This window comes from Elephas maximus, chromosome 2, assembly GCF_024166365.1.
Source record: "Elephas maximus indicus isolate mEleMax1 chromosome 2, mEleMax1 primary haplotype, whole genome shotgun sequence".
NCBI classification, from domain to species: Eukaryota; Metazoa; Chordata; class Mammalia; order Proboscidea; family Elephantidae; genus Elephas; species Elephas maximus.
The window spans coordinates 197750430-197775144 of record NC_064820.1 but is presented as its reverse complement, the minus strand read 5'-3'; the positions used below and the strand labels follow the sequence as shown (position 1 = coordinate 197775144).

The 24715-nt window shown below is 53.3% G+C and overlaps 2 protein-coding genes across 2 annotated transcripts; one reads left to right on the top strand and one right to left on the bottom strand.

Annotated features, from left to right (window-relative positions):
• The first annotated feature begins 854 nt into the window (after positions 1-854).
• Positions 855-1268, top strand: PFN3 (profilin 3). Its single transcript, XM_049858989.1, has one exon. It carries the CDS (start codon positions 855-857, stop codon positions 1266-1268), a length of 414 nt encoding a protein of 137 aa, XP_049714946.1.
• Positions 1269-3241: 1973 nt separating this feature from the next.
• SLC34A1 (solute carrier family 34 member 1) lies at positions 3242-17009 on the bottom strand. Its single transcript, XM_049858977.1, has 13 exons — positions 16970-17009; positions 15346-15475; positions 15052-15201; positions 14860-14988; positions 14645-14788; positions 13499-13610; positions 13165-13360; positions 12980-13075; positions 6542-6611; positions 6172-6339; positions 4626-4742; positions 4426-4550; positions 3242-3745 (listed from the first exon to the last, which is right to left on the bottom strand). Exons 2-13 carry the CDS (start codon positions 15452-15454, stop codon positions 3242-3244), a joined length of 1920 nt encoding a protein of 639 aa, XP_049714934.1. The 5' UTR covers positions 15455-15475; positions 16970-17009.
• Between the last annotated feature and the right edge of the window lie 7706 nt (positions 17010-24715).

Below are 24715 nucleotides of genomic sequence, written 5' to 3'. Positions count from 1 at the left end.
TGAGAACGATTGTTAGAAATGCTTAATGTTAAAATCGCAGCCCTGGTGCCCTGGTGCAGTGGTTAAGTGTTCAGCTGCTAACCTAAAGGCAGGAGGTTCAAACCCACCAGCGGCTCCACGGGAGAAAGGCGCAGCAGTCAGCTTCTATAAAGGTTTACAGCCTTGGAAACCCTGTGAGGGCAGTTCTACTCTGTCCCATAGGGTTATGAGTCAGAATCCAATCAAGGGGAATGGGTTTAGTTTGGTTTTTGACGTTAAAATCGTGGTGTGGACCCTGATGGCTCGAGGATTGGAATACCACCTTCCCCAACCCACATGGGCAGTGGGTCTCAAAGTGTGGTCACCGCACCAGCTGCACCTAAAGCCAGGAAGCTTGCTAGAAATGCAACCGTGGGGCCACACCCCATCCGACTGAATCTGAAACTCTAGGGTGGGGTCTAGCAATCTCTTTCACAGCCTTCCAGGGGATTCTAAGGCTTGGTAACGTTTGAGAACCACAGTCTAGGGGTTGAATGGCACTCTTACAGGGAGAGGGGTCCTGCCGCCCAGACCTCAGCACCTCACTTTTTGTTCTTAAACCCATGTGTACTGAGCTTTGTGGACCATTTAAGCTGGACTCTTAAACTTTTTTTTTTTTTCTTAAACGATTCCCTCTACAAGCTAACTTTATAACATCACTAGGTATAAGATGCGAACGCCTTTCCCTCACCCCCACATACATTCTCCAGTCTGTGATATCGCTGGCCTTCACGTCACAGCCTCCCCCCCTTCGTCACAGCGCCTCGGGCGTTCCAAGCGTGCTGCGCAGCCGCACATCCCTTGGGAGTGCAAGGCGGAGGACGCGCTCAGCCAGGATGGGTGACTGGAAGGGCTACATCAGTGCGGTGCTGCGGGACCAGCGCATCGACGACGTGGCCATTGTAGGCCACTCGGACAATCGCTGTGTCTGGGCATCGCGGCCAGGGGGCCTGCTGGCGGCCATCTCACCGCAGGAGGTGGGCGTGCTCACTGGGCCAGACAGGAACACCTTCCTAAAGACCGGCCTGAGCGTTGGGGGCCGCCGCTGCTGTGTCATCCGCGATCACTTGCTGGCGGAGGATGATGGCGTGCTGGATGCGCGCACCAAGTGCCGGGATGGGCGCGCCGTCTGCGTGGGCCACACACCACGCGCGCTCCTCGTGCTCATGGGCCGGCGCGGTGTGCACGGGGGCATCCTCAACAAGACCGTGCACGAGCTGCTCCGGGGGATGCGAACGCAGGGCACGTAGCGAGGCAGCCACGGCACCACGCGGTGTGGCCCGAATAAACTAACCCGGGCGCGATTGGGTCATCCATCCTTTGCACGTGGAGAGTTGTGATGAGAAACCGGTTTAGGGGAGATTCTTTCTGAAGGATTGCCTGGTGGGGCTGGAATTATGTGTTCAAATGCTGCCCAGCCTCGTGTGCTCTAGGCGCTGCCCTCCCATCCCTGGGTGCCCTGCAGAGGCACTTAGCTTGACTCTCTTGCTCTTCGGGTCCTTCCCAGGGCCGTAGGGGTGCTCCAGCTGAGGAGTAGTCCAAGGGTGTGGGCCTTGTCCTCACACTCTGTAACCCAGGCCTTAGCGCCTTTTCCCACAAAAATTCAGAAATGTCTGTGCATGAGGAACAGTAAAAGGAGTCCCTTCCCTTCTGTCTCCCCACCTTCCCCTCCACCTCTCCCCGCATATACATCTGCTAGAGCCTGTAGGGTCAGAGAGTCTGCCTGGAGGCCAGTACTTCCCACCCTCTCCATTTGGCTGAAGGAAGCACAAGCAAGGGTTGTGAGGGGATGACATGGCGGGGCTGGTAGCTGGGAGAGCTGACCTGCGGCTCCTAGGCCCCTGCATCTCCCCCTGCCAAAACAAAAACAAAAACCCATTGCCCTGGAGTCGATTCCGACTCCTAGCCATCCTACAGGACAGAGCAGAATTGCCCCATAGGATTTCCAAGTTGCAGCTGCTGGATTAGAACTGCCTTTTGGTTAGCAGGTGCACTCTTCACCACTGCACCACCAGGGCTCCATCCCTCCCCCCACATGCTTCAAAGGAGGAGGCCAGCCTGGAGGGCGCATGTCCAAGACCGTTATACTCTGGGCCTGGGGTCCTACAGCCATCCTGCCCCCTTCCTCCCCTAGAGAAATCCCTGGACCGGAGGCAGGAGCTTAGATCCAGGACCCTATGGAGAGGGAATTGAAGAACTTGGTTAAGTTTAAGTGAGGCGTAGTTTATTGCCCAGAGGTGGATGGCAGGGTATCTGGTCTCTGCCCCCTTGTGCTGGGACCCAGGGATCAGCCCTTTTGCCCATCACCCTCCTCGCCCCTTTCCCCAGTGGCCCTGACAAGCCCCCACCTATCACTCATTTTCTGGAGTACTGATCTTATCCCAGCAAGGGGCAGTGGGTAAGAGTGAGGGAAGTCATGAGTGGAGGTGAGCAGACAGTCCTTACGCTTGCCTTAGGGCAACTCAGGCCCTGGGGGGTTCTGGGGAGTTTGATTGTGGATTGGTCTTGTTAAGGCAGGATCAGTTGGAGAGCTGGGAAGAGCTTGCAGGACCTGATCCTGTAAGAGTAAGACTGCACTGGCCAGGCAGGGCTGGCTATTGTTGTAGGGTGTCTTTGAAAGGGGAGAGGGTGCTGCTGGACCCCCAGCCAAGTCTTGCCCTCCCCTGTAGGTGGAGAGCAAAAAGACTCTCACGTGCATGATGAGAGTTTAATTCTTTTTATTTTTTCATCAGGCAATGTTCGGGAAAGGGGTTGTAGCCAGTGGTGCAGAACACCTGGATGAGGGTGAGAAGAAGTGGTGTTATGGAGGAAAGAATGCCTGGAGAATTCAGTCCGTCACTCAGGCACCCACATGTATGCACGAGCACAGCCCCGCAGTACTCAGACCAGCCCTGACTGCTGCCCAGCCCCTTGTGTGGACATGAGGGCACAGCAGAGGCCTCCAGTCACCTGTACAAGGGACTCAAAATCATCTCCAGGTGCCCTGCAATGTGCACCCTGCCTCGTTCAGGTGCAGTTGTGCACATGCACAGGGGGTTCACGTGTATACACAAGTACAAGCACCCACACTTCTGCACAATGACACAGACTCACCCCAAACATGCCTACAAGCCCAGACCTCTGTGGACCTGCATAAGGGCAGACACACACCCAGATGGGCACAGACATGCACACACAAGCCCCTCTGCTTGTCCATGCTGGGTACTGTGTGCAGGCTTCCCCCCTAGAGGCGAGTGGCAGTGTGGTGAGCAGGCTGCGCTAGGTGGGGAGAGGGCGTGGCAGGGGGCAGCTCCTCCAGGAAGACCCTTCTGGGCATCGGGGGCGAACGGGGCTCGGGCCTGGCACAGCACAGGGTGGCGCGGGTGATGAAGTGGTCCAGGGGCTTTAGGGAGTGCATCCAGTGTGGCAGAAAGTCCCATGTCTGCAGCCACTTGGGCAGGTGCCCCGGGCTGCGGCTCTGCAGGAAGCTGACGAGTCCCATGAAGGCCAGCAGGGCCCCAAAGGGAGCGCCCACACCCACCATGGCCTGCCAGCCTGCCATGGAGATACCGAATACCAGCGAGGGTAGCAGCAGGAAGCACACGAGGAGATAGAGGACGGCAAACCAGCGGTACTTGGCAGTGCGTTTACCCAGTGCCTTGGCCATGCGGATGGGCAGGCGTGTGCAGGGCACTGGATACCACAACAGGATGCCTGAGATGTTGAAGAAGAAGTGGCAGAGGGCAATCTGCACAGGAGTGAGCAGAGGACCGAGGTGGGCACAGGCCCTAGCTCCCAAGTCAGGCCAAAGGGGAATAGATAATAGAGGGCCTACATGGTCTGAGCAGCAGGGAAGTCTCTACCTAGGGCTGATGTCTGGTCTGCACCCACCTGCCCCTTCCTTGTCAGTTATACGCCCTTGCTCCTAGAGCCTGTCCCTTGCCTAGAGGGCTGTTCCCCATCTCTTAGTTAACCCCTACCCTGCTCATCCTCGATCCCCCAGGCTGGGCCAGGCCCCCTCCTATAGCACCTCTTCTTCATAGTGTCAGTCAGACATGCACTTGTTTATTGGTGTGACTATTTAATGTCTCCTTGAGTGGTGCAAATGGTTAATGCGCTCAGCCGTTAACTGAAAGTTTGGAGGGTTGACCCACCCAGAAGTGCCTCAGAAGAAAGGCCTGGTGATCTACTTCTGAAAAATCAACCACTGAAATCCCTATAGAACACACTTCTACTCTGACATACATGTGGTCGCCATGAGTCAGAATCCCCTCAAAGGCAACTGTTTTTTTTTTTTTTAGGGAAACTGAGGTGCACTTTGCTTACAGCCTGGCATAGTGGGTAGCACCCAGTAAGCAGTCAGTAAATATTTGTGGCCCCACGCCACAGTCCCAGGCCCATCCTTGCCTCTGCCCCTGCCCCCTGCACCTGGAAGGCACTCGGCAGCTTCTCCCTGGGGCTGGCCAGAGCAGCCAGGATGGCGGTGGTGGTGGTGCCAATGTTGGAGCCCAGCGTGAGAGGGTAGGCTCGCTCGATGCTGATCACACCCAGGCCTGAGGGGCAGAGGGAGAGCTTATACTATCCTCCCCAGCTCCCCACTTCAGCCACACCCCAGCATGGGCACTCACCGATGAGCGGCGTGATGGCGGAGGTGAACACGGAACTGCTTTGGACAACGAAGGTCATGCCTGCGCCCACCACCATGGCAAAGTAGCCTGTGACCCAGGTAAAGGGGACGGGAAAGTCTGCAACGAGAGCCCATTGCAGCAGGCCTGGTCAGTGTGGGCATTGGGCAAGGGGCAGGGGCCCTTCCTGGGGAGCGGGTATGTGGGGACCAGCTTCCACATAGGACCTTGGCATTCCACTGTCAATGACAGAGCATCCATTTCCCTCTTCAATCTTGGATAAAGGCCCTTCTTAGCCTGGTTCCATCATGCTACCTTGCCTTTCCTCAGGCCATTCCCTTTGCCAGGAATGTCCTGCTCAGCTCGTGGATACAGTATCCTCAGGGCTCAGGGCAGATAACACTTCCACTGGAAGCCTGCCCTGACCCTCTGCCCTTCTCTGCACTCACGCAGCCCTGTGGAGATTTCTTCTCCCAGCCTTTGCCGTGCAGCCTCTCCCTGTGCCAGCCAGCGTCCCAAACACTCAAAGTGGAGCTTAAAATGGTGTCACTCTCCTGCCTCGAGTGCTCCTCATACTCTTAATAAAGTCCAGGCTCTGAGCCCAGCTTATGAAGCCCCATAATCTGGCTCCATTCCCTGTGACCTATCTGACGCCCCCCTCCTCTCTCCCCATCGCTGGCTGTGCTCCAGTCACACACCTGCCAAGTGGGCTCCAGCCTCTGAGCCTTTGCATGTGCTCTTTCCACAGTCTAGAATGTTCCTCACCCATGTCTCCACTACTTCTCATTTTAGGCCCTGCTCCAGTGTCACCTCCCCAGAGAGGCCTCTGAGGCCCATGGAAAGCTGCCTCTTCTGTGCTCTCTTGTGTTGCCATGTGATGCTTTCTCCTTGGCAGCTACCTCTCGCTTTCTCTAAATTTATCCAGCTCGTTCACTTATTTTTGCTTGCCCAAAGGTTCTGACTTTGCTGTGAGCCCCCTGAGGGCAAGATCCACCTTGATTTGGCCCACCTTTGTATCACTGGCACTACACCGTCCTTGGCACACACCACTTACCAGTTGCCCTCGAGTCAGCTCCAACTCATGGTGACCCCATGTGTGTCAGAGTAGAACTGTGCTCCATAGGGTTTTCAATGGCTAATTTTTCAGAAGTAGATGACCAGGCCTTTTTGCCAAGATGCCTCTGGGTAGACTCAAACCTCCAACCTTTTAGTTAGCAGCCAACCGTGTTAACCATTTGCACAAACCAGGGACTCCTGCTTGGCACACAATGGCAAGGGCTTAATGAATATTTGTTGATTGAATCGAACTTTTTCTGAGGATCTTAGAGACACCAGCTAGAATGAAACCACAGCCAGAGGCAACCACAGATCCCCCAGCTGTCACCACCTCAAGAGCCTCAGAAATCACCTGGCCCAAGCCCTTCTTTGGTCAGATGGGAAAACTGAGGCTCAGAGATGGCAGGGTCTTGCCCAGATCACACAGCAAGGCAATGGCAGGACTCAGTGAGATCTGGAAGGGTTCTGTGCCCACCCACTGCCCAATGCTCACCGGTGTTTATAACCTTCTGAATGATCTTGGCCACCTGGCCCTTGAGCAGGGAGTTGAGCATCTTGACAAGGAGGATGAGGCAGGTGCACAGGAGCACCAGGGAGCCAGCCAGCAGAATGAGCCCCACAGCCAAGTCAGGCAGCCCCGTGTCCACAAAGATGTGGTTGCCTGTGGGAGGTGGGGTGTCAAGCTGCTGAGCACTGACTCCCACACCCAGATCCCAGCCCCTCATCTTTGCCACTCCTTTGGACTCTGAGCCTAAGGCCTCACCTTAAGCCCCAAGCCTGGGAGCTGGGCTGGTCGACAGCGAGTGGTCCTCCCTAAGCCCTGCCCTTCCCAGGCTCAGCACCCCCACACAGCAGGCACTTACATTTCTCCATGGTGGCATTTCCAAGATGCCAGCTACTGTTGGCCTCTACACTGGGCGTGGAGGTGTGAGCCTAGATGAAGAGGAGGTGACTTTAGATAATTTAGGAAAACAGGCTGGGTTTAGGACTAAGGGGGGGGGTACGGTGGAGATGACCATGGACGGTGCCCTGCCTTCCTTTGATGAAGAACTGTGGATGAAGGTGCCCAGTACACAAGGGTCTGGCTATCATGGGCCTCAGTACTTTCCCCATCAGTCACTGACCTGCACTCCAGGCGGGCAGAGGCCTCCCGCTTACCAAACCCAGTGGTCTCTTGTCCTTGTTTCCCCCACCTCTCAGGGGCATTAGGAGCCAAGCCCAATTTTGCTGACCATGTCCCTCTTTTTCTGAAAGCTGTCCCTTGCCTCATCTTTTATGATCCAACCCTTTGTTGGCCTCCTGCCCCTCCCCAGCTTCCTTTCCTTGTCCTCTGCCCAGGCTCCATTCTCCCCTTGCTCAGTTCCTTATCCAGAGAGGTCAGATAGTGGTGAGGGGGCCCAGCCCCCATGTCTCTTCCCCCCTCACCTACTGTTAGTGAAGTGAAGGGGCTGCCCGGAGAGGCCCCCCAATTCAAAAGGCCACAGAGCCAAGCAGGTAACAAATGAGTGGCTCAGGCTGGATTATGGAGGGGGTGGGGACCTGGCCGACTGGAGCAAGGGTACTGGGCCTGTAGGGACAGCAGCTATTCAGTCCAGGCTGCTGTCACTGTCCAGGAACTCAGCCAGAATGCCAAATTGTCCAGGTCACAGGAGAATTCCAAACGCTGAAGTTTTAGATAAACTCTCCCAATTTGTAAATGCTGGCAACCACTTTGAGACATACTTTACAGTCCTCTGAAGGCCAATCAGAAGCAGCCCAGTCCTGCCTGTACACCACTAACTTCAGTGGGTTAACAAGTTATTTTTTAAATGCAGTGCCAGGCTCCTTACCTCCCCCCAGGAGCCTAGCAGCCTTCCAGCGCTGGGAAAGGAGAAAGCATAAGTGGCCTGGCTTGGTGGTCTGGTCCCCACTGCATCCTTGCTGTCTCACAAAAGAGGACTGAGCCTCAGAGAGAGGCAGTCGCCCCCCAAGGCCTCATGCCCAGCCAGAGCTGCCAGGGCACCAGATAAAATACAGGGGCTACTTCTTGTCCCTGGCATTCACCGTATTCTGCTGCTTCTCGGGGAGTGCCTAGGTGGTGCAAACAGTTAATGTGCTCAACTGTTAATCAAAAGATTGGTGGCTCAAGTCTACCTAGAGGTACCTCAGAAGAAAGGCCTGGTGACCTACCTCTGGAAAACCAACCATTGAAAACCCTCCGGAGCACAGTTCTGCTCTAACACTCATGGTGGTATCATGAGTTGGAATCGTCTAGATGGCAACTGGCTTTTGGACTCTTCTTGGGGCTGGTATCTGGGTGATGCGAGTGGTTTGTGCTTGGCTACTAACCTAAAGGTTGCTGGTTTGAGTCCATTCAGCAGTGCTTTAGAAGAAAGGTCTGGTTATCTACTTGCATAAGATTAAAAAAATAAATAAATAAAGACCAAAGAAAAACCAAACCTGTTGCCATCGAGTCGACCCCGACTCATAGTGACCCTATGGAACAGAGTAGAACTACCCCATAGGGTTTCCAAGGAGCAGCTGGTGGATTCAAACAGCCAAGCTTTTAGTTAGCAGCCGAGCTCTCAGCCTCCGTAAGATTATTGCCATTGAAAATCCTATGTAGCAGTTCTATTCCGATATACATGGGGTTGCCATGAGTTGGAACCGACTTCGCAGCAACAGGTTGTGGGGCTGCTATAGGTCATGGCCCTCTTCCTGTCAGCCCACATCCCAGAACTCTTGGGCCTCCCTGGTGCTGAGAGTAGGCCTGCTATTGGGTGTTGGCACTTGGCTGTTTACAGTTCCTTTATGTTTTGTTCTAAACCGTGTCTTTTTAAAACACTTCAATGATTGGAGATAAGAACTGTTTTGGAGTCTGGCTGTAAAACAAGGGTTTATTTCAGTGGGACGTGCTCCCTTGAGTGGGCTAATGTGCTCCTGGGTGCTCCCAGCTCACACACCAAGGCCTTGGGGCACCATCAATCCCTGCCTGAATTGCAGGCAGAGAAACCAAGAGAAAAGAGCTCTGACGGGTTAGACTGGAAAACCAGGCTGGTAGGGCGAGGGGAACTGCCTCCCCACCCCCATGTCAGGGAGAGAGCCAGGCGCCTGCTGCCAGGCAGAGCTGAGTTCAAATCCACTTCTTGTCCCAACTACCTTAGGCAAGTCATGTCACCTCTCAGACTCTGTTTTCTCTAAAGTGGGGATAATAACAGAGTTGTTGTAAAGGTAACAGGAGAAAATGGCTGTGAGGGACTCCCCATGGGGCCTGGCTCACGACAAGCCTTCAGTAAATTGTGTCTTTAAGTAAGGATTAGGTCCTCTCCCTCCCTGGCCCATCCAGGATCACATGGTGGGAAGGCTGTGTGTGTGTGTGTGTGAGATTGACTTCCTAGGTCAGGAACAGTGTCTTCCCAGGATTCTCTGGAACCCCCAGTTGGGCCAACATTAGGGTTGCTGAAAACGTGTCCCAAGTAGAGACATACCTGTTGGGTACCTTCCTGGGGATCCCCAGCCTGCAACCCTGGAGGGGCAGATGACTCTTTAGATAAGTGGGTGCCTGACCCAGCCTGTTCCCATGATCTGCCCTGAGCTGGGCCCAGGGGTCTCCTGGGGGAGGGTCTGTGGTACCCTGGGGAGACTAGAAGAGGGAGAGAAACTTGCCGAGGTCCCCACTCAGGGCTGGCAGAGTTAGGGGCAGGGCAACGCTAATGGCTAAGTCCTCTGGGGTTTGGAACCTTGGCCTTCCTGCCTGGGGCATATGACCCTGATGAGCCCACAAGGTGTCTAAAAAACCAAACCAAACCCATTGCTGTTGAGTGGATTCCGACTCCTAGCGACAGGGTGTCTAGAGGCTCTTAAAGCCCAGAGAGGAGCGTAGAGGCAGCAGAGAGCAGGCTTGGGTGGGCGGTGATGCTGAAGGGAAGGACCAGGCAGCCCTGGGGCTTTCTTCCAGGGTGGAGAAAGAGGATAGAGGCACAGCCAAGATAAGAGAGCTGGAAGCTCCAGGGTGGGGGGCATATCCCAGTGATGTGCCTGTCCCTTCCTGGGTGGATGGGTGAGCTCTGTGAAAAGAGAACAGAGAACCTCAGGCAGCCCAGGGCTCAAATTCCAGTTCAGCCACTGCCCAGCTGTGTGACCTTGGACCTTCTCTGGGCCTTCACTTCCTCTTCTGCAGCATGACGTCCATAATGCTGCCCACCTCTCCCCAGCGGGTAGTTGCCAGGCATCTTGGAAGAGAATTGGGATTTAAGCATCTGCAGGGAATTAAGGAGGCACCTCTGGGAACTGAAGGAGGTAATTAAGTTTGTGGAACAGTGTCAACTTTAAGAATTCTTGCCCTGGGGAGAAACGCAGGGAATGTGGACCTGCAAAACAGTTTTCCCTTCGGAAGAAGGGGAGCTCCGGCGTCTTTGTCCGCCTGGAAGGAGAGGAGGAACTCTGTGCCGACAGCGCCCTCTCGTGGCAAAGAGAGGAAATTGGTCTTAGAGTCCCACCCACTGCCCCTGGAAGCCTTCGGGGGTGGCTATGGTAGCCATATGGGTGAGGGCTGACAAGCAGAGCAGGGAATGGAATAAACGGGTGTGGTGGGAAACCAAGCTGGCGTCTGGAAGAGGCAGCAAGATTGGGACTCAGGAGCATGGGCTCCACCAGGGTTTGCATCCGACCTCAACAGCATGGACTTGGGTAAGCCCCTGTAAGTCTCTGAGCCTCAGTTCCCTCACCTGTAAAATGGGGATGGGATAATCCCTGCTTTCCAGGTTTCAAGTCCTCAAAAGATGCTTGTTTAAGCCAGGTGGGTGTGGTTGACAGTCTACAGTGTGACCATACAAGAAGGCAACCTCCAGGTCAATGACAGGCCCCCTGAGCGTCAAAAAGTACTTGAAACCTGAAACTGCATTTGATTTTCCTTTTCTGGAAAGCCTGAAACCTCCCAGTCCTCCACTGTTTTGGGCAAGGTTGGGTCCGGTTTGCTGAAAGCTGGAGGCAAGGAAATCAGGCTGGAAGGAAGCACAGGGAGACTCCGTGGCCCAAGGAGTATATGAGTCTTCAGTGCAGGAGAAGCCCCCAGTGCGTGCTCCAGGGGAATGGTGAGAACAGGGAGCTCTGATCCCCCCACCAGCCACTCTCCGTGCCAAGGGAATCCGACCTGGACACTGTCATGAAGGAAAGGGTTTCCCTGTAGAGTGGGGTTGAGAAGGTGGTGCCCAGGCAAGTGGCGGCTGAAGCCTTGGCTAAACTGTGGGGGCAGCCCCAGCTGAGTGCCTGGGCAGCCTGCTTCCTGCTGTGAAACAGGACCTTCATGTGCACCTCACCAGAGAGGCGTAAGGACTGAACTCAGTTAGTTGGTGCATGTTGAAAGTCCTCTTAGTCATTGAGTCCTGCTGGACACAGCTGCAGGTCAGGGGCAGGGGCCTTCAGAGGACGTGACTCATGGCTGAGGATCTCCCTTTCATGGCTTGTTTTTTATGAAGGGCAAATTTTGTTCACATTTTGCTATCAAGTACAGAAGATCTTAGCAACCCAGAGAGATCAGAGAATGCTCAGAGGGCTTCCGAGAAGATGGCTAATGTGTTAGAAAATAACAAAGTCTGGAGAAAAGCTGTATGCCGGCGCTTTTTGATGTCAAGCTCTGAAGACTCAGAGTGGCTGAGCTGGAGCTGTGAACCACTGAGGATGCAAAGAGGGATTGTAGGGCGAATGGAAAGGTTTGTTCTGTTCACACCAAGATAAGGGGGCAGTGGTGGCGCAGTGGTAGGATTCTTATCTTCCACGAGGGAGACCTGGGTTCGATTCTCAGCCAATGCCCCTCAGGCACACCCACCACCTGTCTGTCAGTGGAGGCTTGTGTGTTACTATGATGCTGAACTGGTTTCAGCAGAGCTGCCAGACTAAGATGAACCAGGAAGAAAGGCCTGGTGATCTACTAAAAATGAGCCAGTGAAAACCCTGTGGATCACAATGGTCCAGTCTAGGGGGATGGTGCAGGACTGGGCAGAGTTTCATTGATTCCTTGAGTCAGGGCTCACTCGAAGGCAGTTAACAGCAACAGCAAGTGGCGAGGGTAAGGGGGAGAGGCTCATGCTTGTGCTTGAGGTTCGAATTTCCTTGTGTCTTGTTCTAAACAGAATTAATTTTTGAGCGCAATAATTAAGGAGAAGCAAATATTCTGGATTATGATTTTGATGAGGCATTTTCCTTTTCAGGGCAGAGTGAGAAAGTGTGCTAATTGCCTGCTTCCTTGTTAGCCTGGTGTGATGGGCATTCCCTGGAGGCATTCTCTCGTGGAGACTTGAGTGCCTGACCCATCCAAACAGGTCTTCTCTTGGGCAGTAGAGGACAGGAAGCAGCAGAAACTCACGCCCGTGACGGGCTGAAGGTATGGAGACCCAGATGCCGGCACCATGAGCTACTGTTGTCTCTTCTCCCGACAGGCAGTTTTCCAGATCTCTTTGAGTCAGTTTCCTGTTCTTCCTATTTTCCTTAGTGTTCTTGTAACACTCCACCCCCACATTTCCTGGACCCCAAAACGAGGCACACTACAGTCACTAACCCTGGTACCCCAGGGGAGAGGGAAGAACCCTAGACTGCAAGATCTGTCCTCAGCCCCTGGCACTGTAGGACAAGCTCTGGCAAGTTCCTTAACCACTCTGAGCCTATTTCCCTACCTGTGAAACCACAGGGTGGAGCTAGATCAGTGGTTCTCAAACTTGAGCATGGAGCAGACCTGGAGGGCTTGTTGAAATGTAGGCTGCTGGGCCCCATCCCCAGAGTTGCTGTACCAGATGCTGTCAAGTCAGTTCTGACTCGTGGGTACCCCACGTGTGTCAGGGTAAAACTGTGCTCTGTAGGGTTTTCAACAGCTGATTTTTGGGAAGGAGATTGACAGGCCTTTCTTCCGAGGTTCCTCTGGGTGGACTTGAACCTCCAAACTTTCTGTTAGCAGCTGAATGGATTAATCGTTTGCACCACTAAGGAACTCCAAGTCTAGGGAAGGGCCCAATAATTTGCGTCTCTGACATGTTCCCAGGTGGTACTAATGCTGCTGCTGTGGAACCCCATTTTGAGAACTGCTGGGCTAGATCAATTATCTGCCGCCTGTATTTGATGGGTATTGGTGGCCTACAATAGGGTGTGAGGCTATGAGGGTTTGCAACGTCAGCCATAGCACAGAATCACAATAAAAGTGTCACGTATTCACCCTCTCCCAGCTAAATAAACCCAAGGTATAGCTGGAGTATTTTGAATGGACGATGAAAGCAACCATCAGCTGTGTGCAGAATGTGTCCTTTTACCAGGAGGCCAGGCCTGGGACTCACCTCCAGGAGGTCTGGGTGGCACCAGGTCCGAATGAGGCTGTGGTTCCTCAGGGACTCGTCACCAGTGGCAATGCTGGTAATGACAGACTTGTCCAGCTGGGGCAAGATGTGGATGGGAGGAGTGAGGGTGAGAGACATCCACCCACCTCCCACTTACCACCCCCCAGCCCTGCCCCAGCCCCCACCTGGATGATGAGCTTAGTGAAGGGCTCCGTGATGATCTTGAGCAGGTCTGGGGCATCTCGGCCGCCACAGATGTTGAAGGAGGCCACCACAAGCCGACTGACATGGTGCAGGTAGCCGGTGGCAGCCTCCAGGGGCAGTAGGACCAGCACTGACAGCCAGTTAAAGCAGTCGTGTACTGTGGCCCCCGCAAAGGCCCTGGGCAGGGAGGCCACATGGCAGGGCAGCCCGGAGCCAGAGTGTGTTGGCCCTAGGGGCTCCTGGCATCCAGGCAAAGGAGGGGCAGTGCCACCCTCCCCCAGCAAGCCCAAGGCCCCCACCTTCCCACCCTCTCACCGCCGGAAGTCAGTCCTGTCCCCCGCCTGCATTAGGGCCACAATGGTGTTGGTGACGGAGGTGCCAATGTTGGAGCCCATGATGATGGGGATGGCAGAGCTCACCTCCAGTACTGGTGGAAGAGGGGACCTCTTAACTAACTGGGTGGGGTCCCCTAGCTCCTGCTCCCACAACAGTGCCTTCCAGAGGCACTGCCCATGCCCCAGCCCCCAGCGGGCATCCCTGCTGACTGCCAGCCCTGACATCACAGGTGCGTGGCAGTGAGAGCTGTGTATTTATGTGAACCTGTGCACACATGTGAACAGATATGCACACGTACCTATACTAAGGTGTGTGCACATGCATACATGAGTACATATTGCAAACACGTATGTGTGCTGCGTGCACACTTGGATGTGAGCGCAATGGTCAGCTTTGTGTTAATTTGTAGGCCTGTAGCACCCAGCGTTTCAATCCAACACTCATCTGTGCTGCTGTGAAGGTTTTTGTGGATGTGGGTAACGTCTACACTCAAGTGACTTTAAGTAAAGGAGATCAACCTCTGTGATCTGGGTGGGCCTCATCCCATCAGTTGAAGGCCTTAAAAGTAGAGCTGATGGGTCCCTGATAGAGAAGACATTTCTCCCATAGACTGCAGCGTCAGCTCCTGCCCCAGAGTGTGAGCCTGCCTTCCTGACAGTCTGCCCTATGAATTTTAGACTTGTGTAGCCAATCACAATCATGTATGCCAATTCCTTGTAATAAATCTCTTAACATATACCTCCTACTGGTTGTGTTTCTCTGGTAGAACGCTGACTGATACAATGAGTGGCCATATGAAGGTGGACATTCTTGGGGAGCGTATGTCCTAGTTATCACCTTTCTCTGCTCCTGAGGGCAACCTCCTGGCTCAGACACCTGGCCATGCTGAGGGGACAGAGTGGAAGATGCTGAATCCCTGCACTTTGCTCCTGGCCCCCTGCTTCCACTCCTGCTTCCGTCCCCTGTCCCCACAGCTGCCCCCAGCCCCCTGTCCCTGCACCTGCCCCCCAGCTCCCCACCCCACCCCTGCTGCCATTCCTGCCTCCTGTCCCCAGCCCCTTGTCCAGCAGCCACGGCACCCCACACACACACTCAACTGTCTCCTGGCCCTATGGGCTGACTCACAGCCGGAGGAGACCATGCTGACGATGATAGAGGTAGAAGTGCTAGAACTCTGCACCAGCACGGTCACCAGGATGCCCACCACCAGCCCAGCCACTGGGTTGGAGAGGATGGCGTTGTCCTTGAAGATGTCACCAGCCACCTTCCCTGGAAAGCAGGAGCCAGCATCCATGGATGCCCTTCAGGAACCCTGCCCTGGCCCCTCCACACAGTCCTACCTCCAGCCAGCTGGAAGGCTGAGCTGAGCACATCCAGGGAGCAGACGAAGAGGTAGAGGAAGGCCAGCATCAGTGGCACCTTGAGCAGTGTGGTGCTGGCCTGGCGGAGCCTCTGGGCCAACCCAGGCTCTGGAGACAGGCAGCTGTGAGCACCAGTCATGGGTCGGGACAGCCAGCCTGTGCCTGGCCTACCTGGCTTCTGCTCCTCCTCCAGGGCCGGCTTGGCAGGCAGCGGATCATGGAGCTCCAGGACCTCCCCGTAAGGGCAGCTGTGCTCGGCGAGGGCCACGGGGCCCAGGCTGGGGAAGGCATAGGCGGAGGTCCCTGGGATCCTGTGCAGGACTGGGGAGGGAGGCTAGTCAGGAGTCCCAAAGGCCCCAGGATCCTGGGGAGGTGGGCATGTGGAACGGCACAGGTGTGACCTGGATGAAGGCAGCTGTGGGCAAGCCAAACCCGCGGGGTGGAGTAGGACAGGGTAGCACTCACCCTGTGGGCTAGGCACATAGGCAAAGGCTGCCCCATGCATCACATGTCCCCCGCGGACGGGGAGCGGGGAGACAGCTGGGCTCCCCAGTCTCTCACCATAGGACATCATCCTGGGCACACACCGTGGGGCCTGCGTGCAGAACACTGAGTGACAACTGTGTGTCCTGGACACACACACATTCAGCCACGCTTCCGCAGGAACACAGGGATTCGCACGCATAACCACTCACAAACACCACAGATTTGGGCATTCATTCATGCAGCAAGTACTTATTCTCTATTCTAGTCCAGGTGCTGAGCTAGATGCATGTGCAACCAACCAACCCCCCAGTTGCTATAGAGTTGACTTCGACCCATGGTGACTGCATATGCATCGCAGTAGAACTGTGCTCTACAGGGTACTCAGTGGGTGGCTTTTCAGAAGTAGATTGCCAGGCCTTTCTTCTGAGGTGCCTCTGGGTGGACTTGAACCTCCAACCTTTCAGTTAGCAGCTGAGCACATTAACTGTTTGCACCATTCAATGGTTTATGGGGTACAGTGGGGATTAAAGTCAGACAGAAGTCTTCCCTCAGAAAGCTCAAAGCCTAGCGGGAGAGACTGATCTAAGTCAAAGAATCCCTCAAATGAGTGGAAAATGGCAATGGGACCGTGTGATAACGAAAGATACAGGATGCCCCTAGAGTGCCCCAAGTGCCCTGTGGTGTTGGCAGTGACAGCTCTTGGGGGAGGAGAGTCTTCCCTGAGAAAGAGACAATTATCTGAGATCAAAAGAGAGTTGCGGTTAGCTGGATGAGGAGGAGGAGAGGTTTGTGTGCCAAACCCCTGTGGGAGGAAGCAGCAGGCTCCGTTCAGGAACGGAGAACTGCCATGTGGTTGGGGGCAAGGGAACAAGGTGAGTTGGAAGAGGTTGAAGGTGTAGACCAGGGCTGGGGCAGGTGGGTAGAGTTTTTTGCCTATCCTGAGAGCAGGGAGAAGCCACCTGGCTGCTCCTGGGCACACACTCATAGCCACACACATGACACCGACATGGTGGAGGGCCCAATGGCCTGGATCCCAAGTTCCTAGGTTCCTCTCACAACTGACATTCCTTTCTCATCCACCTCCTACCCTGGCGGCACCAAACGAACACCTAAGGCCCTTCTGTGAATGAGGCTCAGACCAGGGGTAATTTCAGTAAGGAGGGGCTTCACCTTGCCACCAAGTCTGGGAAGACCCAGGCTTGCTCTAAGCTACTCAGCACTGTCCTGGGGTCCTTGGCTATTGTGGTGGGGGTGCCTCTGGTCTGCCTCAGCACCCCCAATATTGTCTGAGGATCCTCGGCTGTTGGGATGGGTTGCTGCTAGTCTGTCTCAGCACCCCCACATTATCCCAGGGGTACTTGACTGTTGGGATGGGGGCACAGCTGAATTCCAAGCCCTGGGACAGCAGTTTTTTTTCACCCTGGGGCAGTGAGCCAGGCTGGGCTGGGGCTGAGGTGTTACAGGGGCAGGAATGGGAGGCACCCAGGCAGGACAGAGGGGAGACTGGCTGAGGGAGCTGGGACTGAGGACTTCTGGTGGGGATAATGGGCTGTTTCCTACTAAGAGCTGGGGATGGGGTTGGGACATGGGGGCTCTGGCTCACCTTGGGCTTCTGTGTTTCAGCTCCTGCTCAGCTGCTCAAGAAAACCCCAGGGGCCCGAGGAAGGGGTGGGACCCTCCTCTTTATACCCTCGGGTCAAGGGCAAAGTCCCTAGAACCGTAGCTGCCCTCCCTCTGTTCCTCGATTAACCTCACCCTGAGATTCCTCCCGGTTAATTGCTAATCGTCAGCTCTGCAGGGGGAGTCTGTGGTCAGGCCCTCTCTCCCCCACATGGACACACAGCCTGAACCACCACCCAGTGAAGGGGCAGGCACATCCCCTACGCCCCCAGCAGAGACCTGCCACCACTCAGGCCATTTGCTCCCAGGGTCCCTAAAGAGAGTCCTCTCATTCTTGACCTGACAGTACTCCCCAGGGAGTGACTCAAACTCCCTGCGGCTTGTCATGCATCTGTGCATCTGTGTGTCTGTCTGTGCTCCAGGGCAGCATCCCAGGGAAAGGGAGCGTATGATGGAGGAAACAACAGGAGATAAACCCAGAGAGGCTGTGTCATGTTGAATCATGGAGGGTCTCTAATGCCTGGCCAGGGATCCAGAGTGTGAGCCTAAGGGGCCATGGAGCCACTGACAAGCTGGAGAAGGGCCTAATCTATATTTTAGGACAATCCATCTGAAGTGGGGTCAGGGAATGCGTCAGAGGAAGCGAGTCTGGAAGCAGAAAAACCAGTTGAGAAGCTGATGGAATGGCCCAGATGAGAGATAATGAGGTCTGAGCTAAGCTGGGAAGAGGAGGGATAGGGAGGAGAAGATGCATCCAGGGGATGCTTGGGCAGCGGACTTGGGTGGTGATGGAATGGAGGGAGGGGGAATATATGCCAGTCAAGGCACTAGATTGGGGGGCTGATAATAACACAAGGTGTGTACAGTTTCTGAAATGCAGAGCTGGGTCTTAGGGAGCCTTTGGGGAAGCTCCTTCCTCTTTTATTGCAGGGCCTGAGTTGGGGCCCAGAGCCATAGAGATGAGAAAGGATTAAGGATTTAATCAGGTCCAGCAGTGTGGGTTTCATTCAAGAGCTATCTTGGGCAACTGTCTGAGTAACTTGCCTAAAATTGTCAAACCATCCATGCATCTGATTATCGACCCACTTGTCCAACATCTATTTGTCCATACATTTGCCAGCCAGCGAGCCACCGATCTGCATTTATAGATCCATTCTTTTATCCATCTATCTACCCATCCATTCACCTGGCTAGCTAGCCAACCATCTGTACATCCATCCATTCATGCGTGTGTCCATCCACCCACCCACCCCATCTATCCATCCACCCACCCATCCAGCTAGCTAGCCAGCCAGTCACCAGTCTGTCCATCCATTCTTAAGTACATTAGTTAAGTTCCTACTCTACGCTGAGCCAAGATGGGCAAAGCCAGATTCTCTCCTGGTCCAAACAATGGGCTCCTGAGTCAGCCAGGTAGGATTCTGAGGCAAGTCCCCTCACCCCCTGAGTCCTAGTCTCTTCACCTATAAAATGGGAATCATCAGGCTTTTCCAGTGAGTTGTAAAATTCCAGGATGTAAATTACCTATCTTAGCTCCTAGAACCAAGTCCCACAGAGTTTTTGTGTTCTCCGTGCCCTCGTGCTCTTTGCAGAGTCTCCAGGATGGCCCTAGCTAAGGGCATGGGCATTCCCAGTCCTGTTTGAAGTTAACAATCCTCTTGGCTCACTGGCTGCTCCAAACAACAGTCCTACTAACATCTTAAATATTTTCGGGTGACATAGACCCAGAGTTTTTCTATCAAGGAAGACGGATATTCCCAAACAGTTCCCCCTTTAACCCTGGTTCAATTCCCAGCCAACGCACCTCAAGTGCAGCCACCGGCCCCTCTGTTGGTGGTTTGTGTGTTGCTATGATGCTAAACAGATTTCAGTGGAGCTTGCAGACTACGGAGAAAGGCCACGAAATCTACTTCCAAAAATCAATGAAAACCCTATGGGTCACGACAGTCCTATCCGCATCCAATCATGGGGGTGGCACAGGACAGGAAAACGTTTAGTTCCATCGTGCATGGAGTCGCCATGAGTCGGAACCCAACTTGGAAGAAGCTAACAAAAGCAACTAATCAACACTTAATGCATTGAGCATCATAGAGTCTGGGCACAGCAGTTGTGCATTGTATGCTGTTCACAGCTGCCTTTCCGTCCAAGTGGTTAAGAGCAGAGAGCAAGCTGGCCTGAGTTTGACTCTCACCCCCACCACAAAGTGGCTGTGTCAGTTCAGGTCACAGAACCCACAGGGGAGAGAGGAGGGAGGAGGAGGTGCAGCTGGGATTGGTTTGGGGCCAAGTGACCATACGTTCTTGTTTGCCTGGCCCAGGCCTGGTTTACAACTGTTGTGCCAGAGTCTCCTTTTACTCTGAAAATTGTCTTGGTTTGGACTATAAATGGTATAGTCACCTTGGTTGTGGGGGATTCTGGGAGACTGAGGCAGAGAGTTAGCCACTTCAGGGTGCCTACTGAAAATGTCTCCATTCAATTATTGAAATAGTAAAGATGAAAATCCACTACCTGTCTGTCACTTTGCCATACTGTGGTGACTTGCATGTTGCTATGATGCTGGAAGCTATGCCACCGATATTTCAGTGTCAGCAGGGTCACCTATGGTGGACAGGTTTCAGCGGAGCTTCCAGATTAAGACAGACTAGGAAGGAAGGCCTGGAGGTCTACTTGTGAATATTAGCTAATGAAAGCCCTGTGGATCACAGAATATAGTCTGAAACTTTGACTTGCTTACTTTGGACATGTCATCAGAAGGGGCCAACGGCTGGAGAAGGACATCATGTTTGGTAAAGCGGAGGCTAGCAAAGATGAGGGAAACCCTCAGTGAGATAGGCCGACACGATGGCCACAACCGGGGATTTCAAACATACCAACAATCATGACGATGCTACAGGACCGGCAGCCTTTTGCTCTGGTATACTTGGGGTGGTCAGGAGTTGGAGCCAACTTGACAGCAACTAACAACAACAAAAAAGAAAAAAAAAAAAAGCCACCCTACTTCTCAGAAACATCACTGTTACATTTTGGAGCATTGCTTTTCATCCTTTTTTCCTATGCCTTCCTAACTCAATTAGGGTTTTATTGTCCGTAAAATATTGCCTCTTGCTTTTTCATCTCACATTATATCGTAAGCCTTTTCTCATGGCTTTACACTCGGCACACGTATCGTTTTTAATGGTTGCATCACAGTCTGTCACGAACCCTAATTTACTCAGTGAACCCTCAGGTGTCCTCGAGCCCCTTGAACTTGGTAGGAGTGATTTGGGTACGGTCGGGGTTCATACAGAGGAGGGGTAGTGTTGCTGAACCAGGGAAATGCAGTCGTGGCTGAGTTTTGTGTCAGAATCTCCCTGTCCTGGGGCTCAGAGGCGCTGTTAAAATTGCAGTAGGGATGGGTGGGGGACTTTCTGGGCTGGAGTACCCCAACCCAGGCAGCAGGTCCAGAGACCCTGGTCATATGACCTATTCCTCTCCCTGAGCAGGAGCAGCCAGATCCCAGGGTCTCCTTATGAACCGGAGGTGCCTCTCATTTTTAGTGAGGTTGAGATTCTCCGAATGTTTGAAAAGTTCATCTTCCCTGCTGTTGTGGAGATTGGGGTGTAGCAGAGGAAGCAGGTATTGCTCACGTGGGTCACAAGGTTGTAATTACAAAACGCTGGGTGGTACAGAGTCCCTGGGTGGTACAAGCGGTTACAAAATGTTGGAGGTTCAAGTCTACCCAGAGGTGCCCTGAAGAAAGGCCTGGCTATCTACTTCTGAACGATCAGCCATTGAAAACCCTGTTGAACTGGTGTATGTTCTGCTGTGTGTATTCTCAACAACAAAACTAACTAAATAAAATAAATAATTAAAAAAAGAAAATCCCATGGAATGGTGATGTTTGAACAACATGATGAACATTTTAATGTCACTAGGCTTTAACTTGTGAAGATTGTTGATGGCAAATATTTTCTTACCTATGCGTTTACCACACACACACACACACACACACACACAAGTTTAAAAAACACAACCATATAGAGCACAGTTCTACTCTGACGCACAGGGGTCGCCATGAGTCAGAATCATCTCAACAGCCAACTAGGAACTTATACCACTTCCAAAAATAATTTTTGAGGGTGGGGCTGCTACAGCCCTAGTGAAAGGCCCCAAACTTTGGAGCTGATGAGAGCTGCTTTCTCGGCTCCTGCGAGTGAGAGAGGAGGCAGATACACTCCAGCCCCAAAGCGTCTTGGCCCTCTGCTCATCTCATCCTCCTTCCTGCCCACTGCCCGCCTCCTCCCAGGACCATGGCAGTCTGTGTGTCCCCCTGATTGGTGACTCCTGTCCTATTTGTGCTCCTGGGCTTGGCACCCACACGAACCACTTCCTGTCTTCTCACCTGACTGTGGCCTCCCCCAGACCTTCCTGCGGCCAGCAGCCTGGGTGGTTAGCGGTGTCTCACATTGCAAAGGCTCCCAGCGGGAGGAGCAGTTCTGGAGGGAAGATGCCAAGTTCAGTCTGTGCAGGTTGGGTGTGAGGTGGCTCAGAGGCAGCAGTTGGAGCGGAGGCCTGAAGCACACAGAGAGCGCCTGCCCAGCCCTGGGGCCTGGCCTCCTTCCCGAACTCCACGAGCAGCCTGTCACCCGTCAATGCAAGCCCAGAACCCAGCAGGCATCTTTGACACTTCTTTTCCCTCCACCTTCTCATCTCCAACCCATCACGTAGCCCTCCAACTTTATTTCCCCAAGAGTTCCCTGTCCTTCCGCTGTTTGGCATCGCTGTCACCAACTCCCTGAACAAGGCCACTGTCATCTTTCCCCAACTCACTCACCAAAAATGCAGACCGTTACCTTCCTAAGATGCAAATCTGACAATGTCACCTCCTCTCTCTTTTAAAACCTGCACCTTTGGTCTTAGAAGTTCCTGCTGCCAGGAGGGAAGCCTGCACCACCCTGCTACCCTGCCCTGGGGAGCTGCGATGAAGCCCCGCGTCCGCACCCCCTCCCCAGGCCCCCAGCAGGGCCTTTTTCTGCATGAGCTTCTTTGCTCTCCTCGGGCTGGGCCACACTTGGCTTGAGCTCTGGGACAAACAAGGCCATTTCTTGAGTCCTTCCAGGTGGGATGGCACCTTCCTTGGGAGGAGAGGCTGTTCACAGGCCAGAGAAGTCCAGGCGTAATGACCAGGACGCTGGCATAACTGCCTGGAAGGAGCGATATGGCTGGCTCTCTGCCTGCCTTGCTAGCCGTGCCAGTGAAAGTACTCGCCAAAGAGAGGATGTTAGAGAGGGAGAAGAGACCTAGGGCAGAATCCAGAGGAGCACCAACATTTAAAGGAGGGCAGAAGAAGAAAACCAAACCTGTGCGGTCTAGTCAATTCTATATTGTGGCAACAGCATGTGTTACAGAGTCACACTCCTTCATAGGGTTTTCTTGGCTGTAATCTTTTTGGAAGCAGTTTGCCAGGCCTTTCTTCATTGGAGCCACAGAGTGAATTTGAACTGTCAACCTTTAGGTTAGTAGTTGAGCACAAACCATTTGTGCCACTCAGGGACCTGGCAGAGGAAGAGGGGTCAATAAAGAGAACTAAGAGCTGCGGCAGGGATCAAAGGATGAGCAGAAAAGCAGGTGCTTCATGTGATGGACTGAATTGTTTCACCCCGTCAAAATATGAACTGGAATCCTAACCCTATACTTGTGGACGCAACCCCGTTTGGGAACAGGGTTTTCTTTGTTATGTTAATGAGGCCATATCAGTATAGGGGTTGTCCTAAACCAAAAAGTCACTTCTGAGTTAGGGCAGATTAGACACAGAAGGAGGACTCCCTGGGTGGTGCAAACAGTTAAGTGTTTGGCAGTTCAAACCCACCCAGAGGCACTTCTGAAGACAAGCCTGCCAATCTGCTTCTGAAAGGTCATAGCTTTGAAAAATCTATGGAGTACAGTTCTGCTCTGCACACATGGGGTTGCCATGAGTCCGAACTGACTGAACAGCAACTACCAACAACAACAGACACAGAAGCAAGCACAAATAGGGGGAAGATAGATGCCATATGAAGATTGCCAAGGCGCCAAGGAATGCCAGAAGACAAGGATCTGCCCCCACAGCCTACAGAAAGAGCCTTGATTTGGACTTCAGCCTCCTGAACAGTGAGAAAATAACCTTCTGTTCTTTAAAACCGGACACTTGTGGTATTTCTGTTACAGCAGCCCTAGGTACCTGAGATACCCTAGAAGCCACACGTGGACAAGGTTTTGAGAAACACCCTGGTCAGCTGGGTCAAATGGTGCTGAGGTATCAAGTAATCTGAGGAGAGTGCAGATTTAGCAACAAGGGGCTGTTGGGGACCTCAGAGAGCCATTTTGGGGCCATGTTTGGGGAAAGAGACAGCTTCCAGTGGGTTTGGGAAGGAACAGGAGGTGGGGAAGCAGAGAAAACATGGACAACTGGAACGTGAGAGACTGACACATACGGACTCTTGTCACATGAAAACAATCTCCCTAGGAGCAACATGACTGCTGAACACAGGGAGAGAACGATTGCAAGAACAAGTGTGTGTGTCCAGGAACCAGCAAGCTGTGCAAGCTGGCGCTGCCAGTTGTTCCTGCAATTCTTGGTTCACGTCCACTTGCTCCTTGTACACATTTAGCTATGTATGAGCTTTCTGCAGGACCTAAAGGCAAAGGACAATCAACGGAGGAAAAACTGACATTCACAAGCATTCTGTCCATGAACTGGATTTTTTTTGGCAAACTGTCTAATGACCAGCGTAGTCCCACAGCAAGATCCCCCAGGAGCATAGCTTGTCTCTTCCCACAAATACGTTCATTTATTCAACAAGCGTATAAACCCCTTTCTAAACCTGCAGGAGCCCTGGCAGTACAGTGGTTAAGCACTCAGCTGTTAACTGAAACGTCGGCGCTTCGAATCCACCAGCTACTCCACAGGAGTAGATGTGGAGAAAGATGTGGCAGTCTGCATCCGTAAAGGTTTATAGCCATGGAAACCCTATGGGGCAGTTCTACTCTGTCCTATAGTGTCGCTATGAGTCACAATTGACTGAACGGCAATAGGATGAACCTGTATGGAGTCCCTGGGTGGTTCAAAGGTGAATGTGCTCGGCTGCTAACTCAAAGGCCGGAGGTTCAAGCCTACCCAGAGACACCTCGGAAGAAAGGCCTGGCGATCTACTTCCAAAAACTCAGCCATGGAAAACCCTGTGGAGCACAGTTTCACTCTGACAAACATGGAGTCACCATGAATTGGAATTGACTCAATGGCAACTGGAAATGAGCCCACACAAGGCCATATATTAGAATATGCCAGTGAACATTTCAACCCAGCACTCAGCCTCACATGACTGCACACATACACACTCACAAGTGTGTGTTGCGCACATTGGGGATCCATCCCTCTGTGGTCAAGGCAACTGTCCTCACCAATGTGCTGAGTGACATGGTAGGGGACCACCTGCCACCTCCTTCTGGGGAACAAAGTCACCCCCCTTCAGGCCCTCCTGACTTTGTCCTGGGCTTCAATCTGAAGTTCCCAGCACAGAGTGGGTAGGGCCCTGAGGCATTGTCCAATCCAAGCCCCATTTTCCAAAAGAGGGGCTCAAGGCTGAAATAGATCCTGTGGGCCCACGGCAGGGTCAGGCTGACCTGTTTGGGGAGTAAACGTCCTGCGTAATTATTAATTTTAGTGGCCCAGGCACTAGTCACTCATTTACTGATGAGGCCAAAGTCTGTG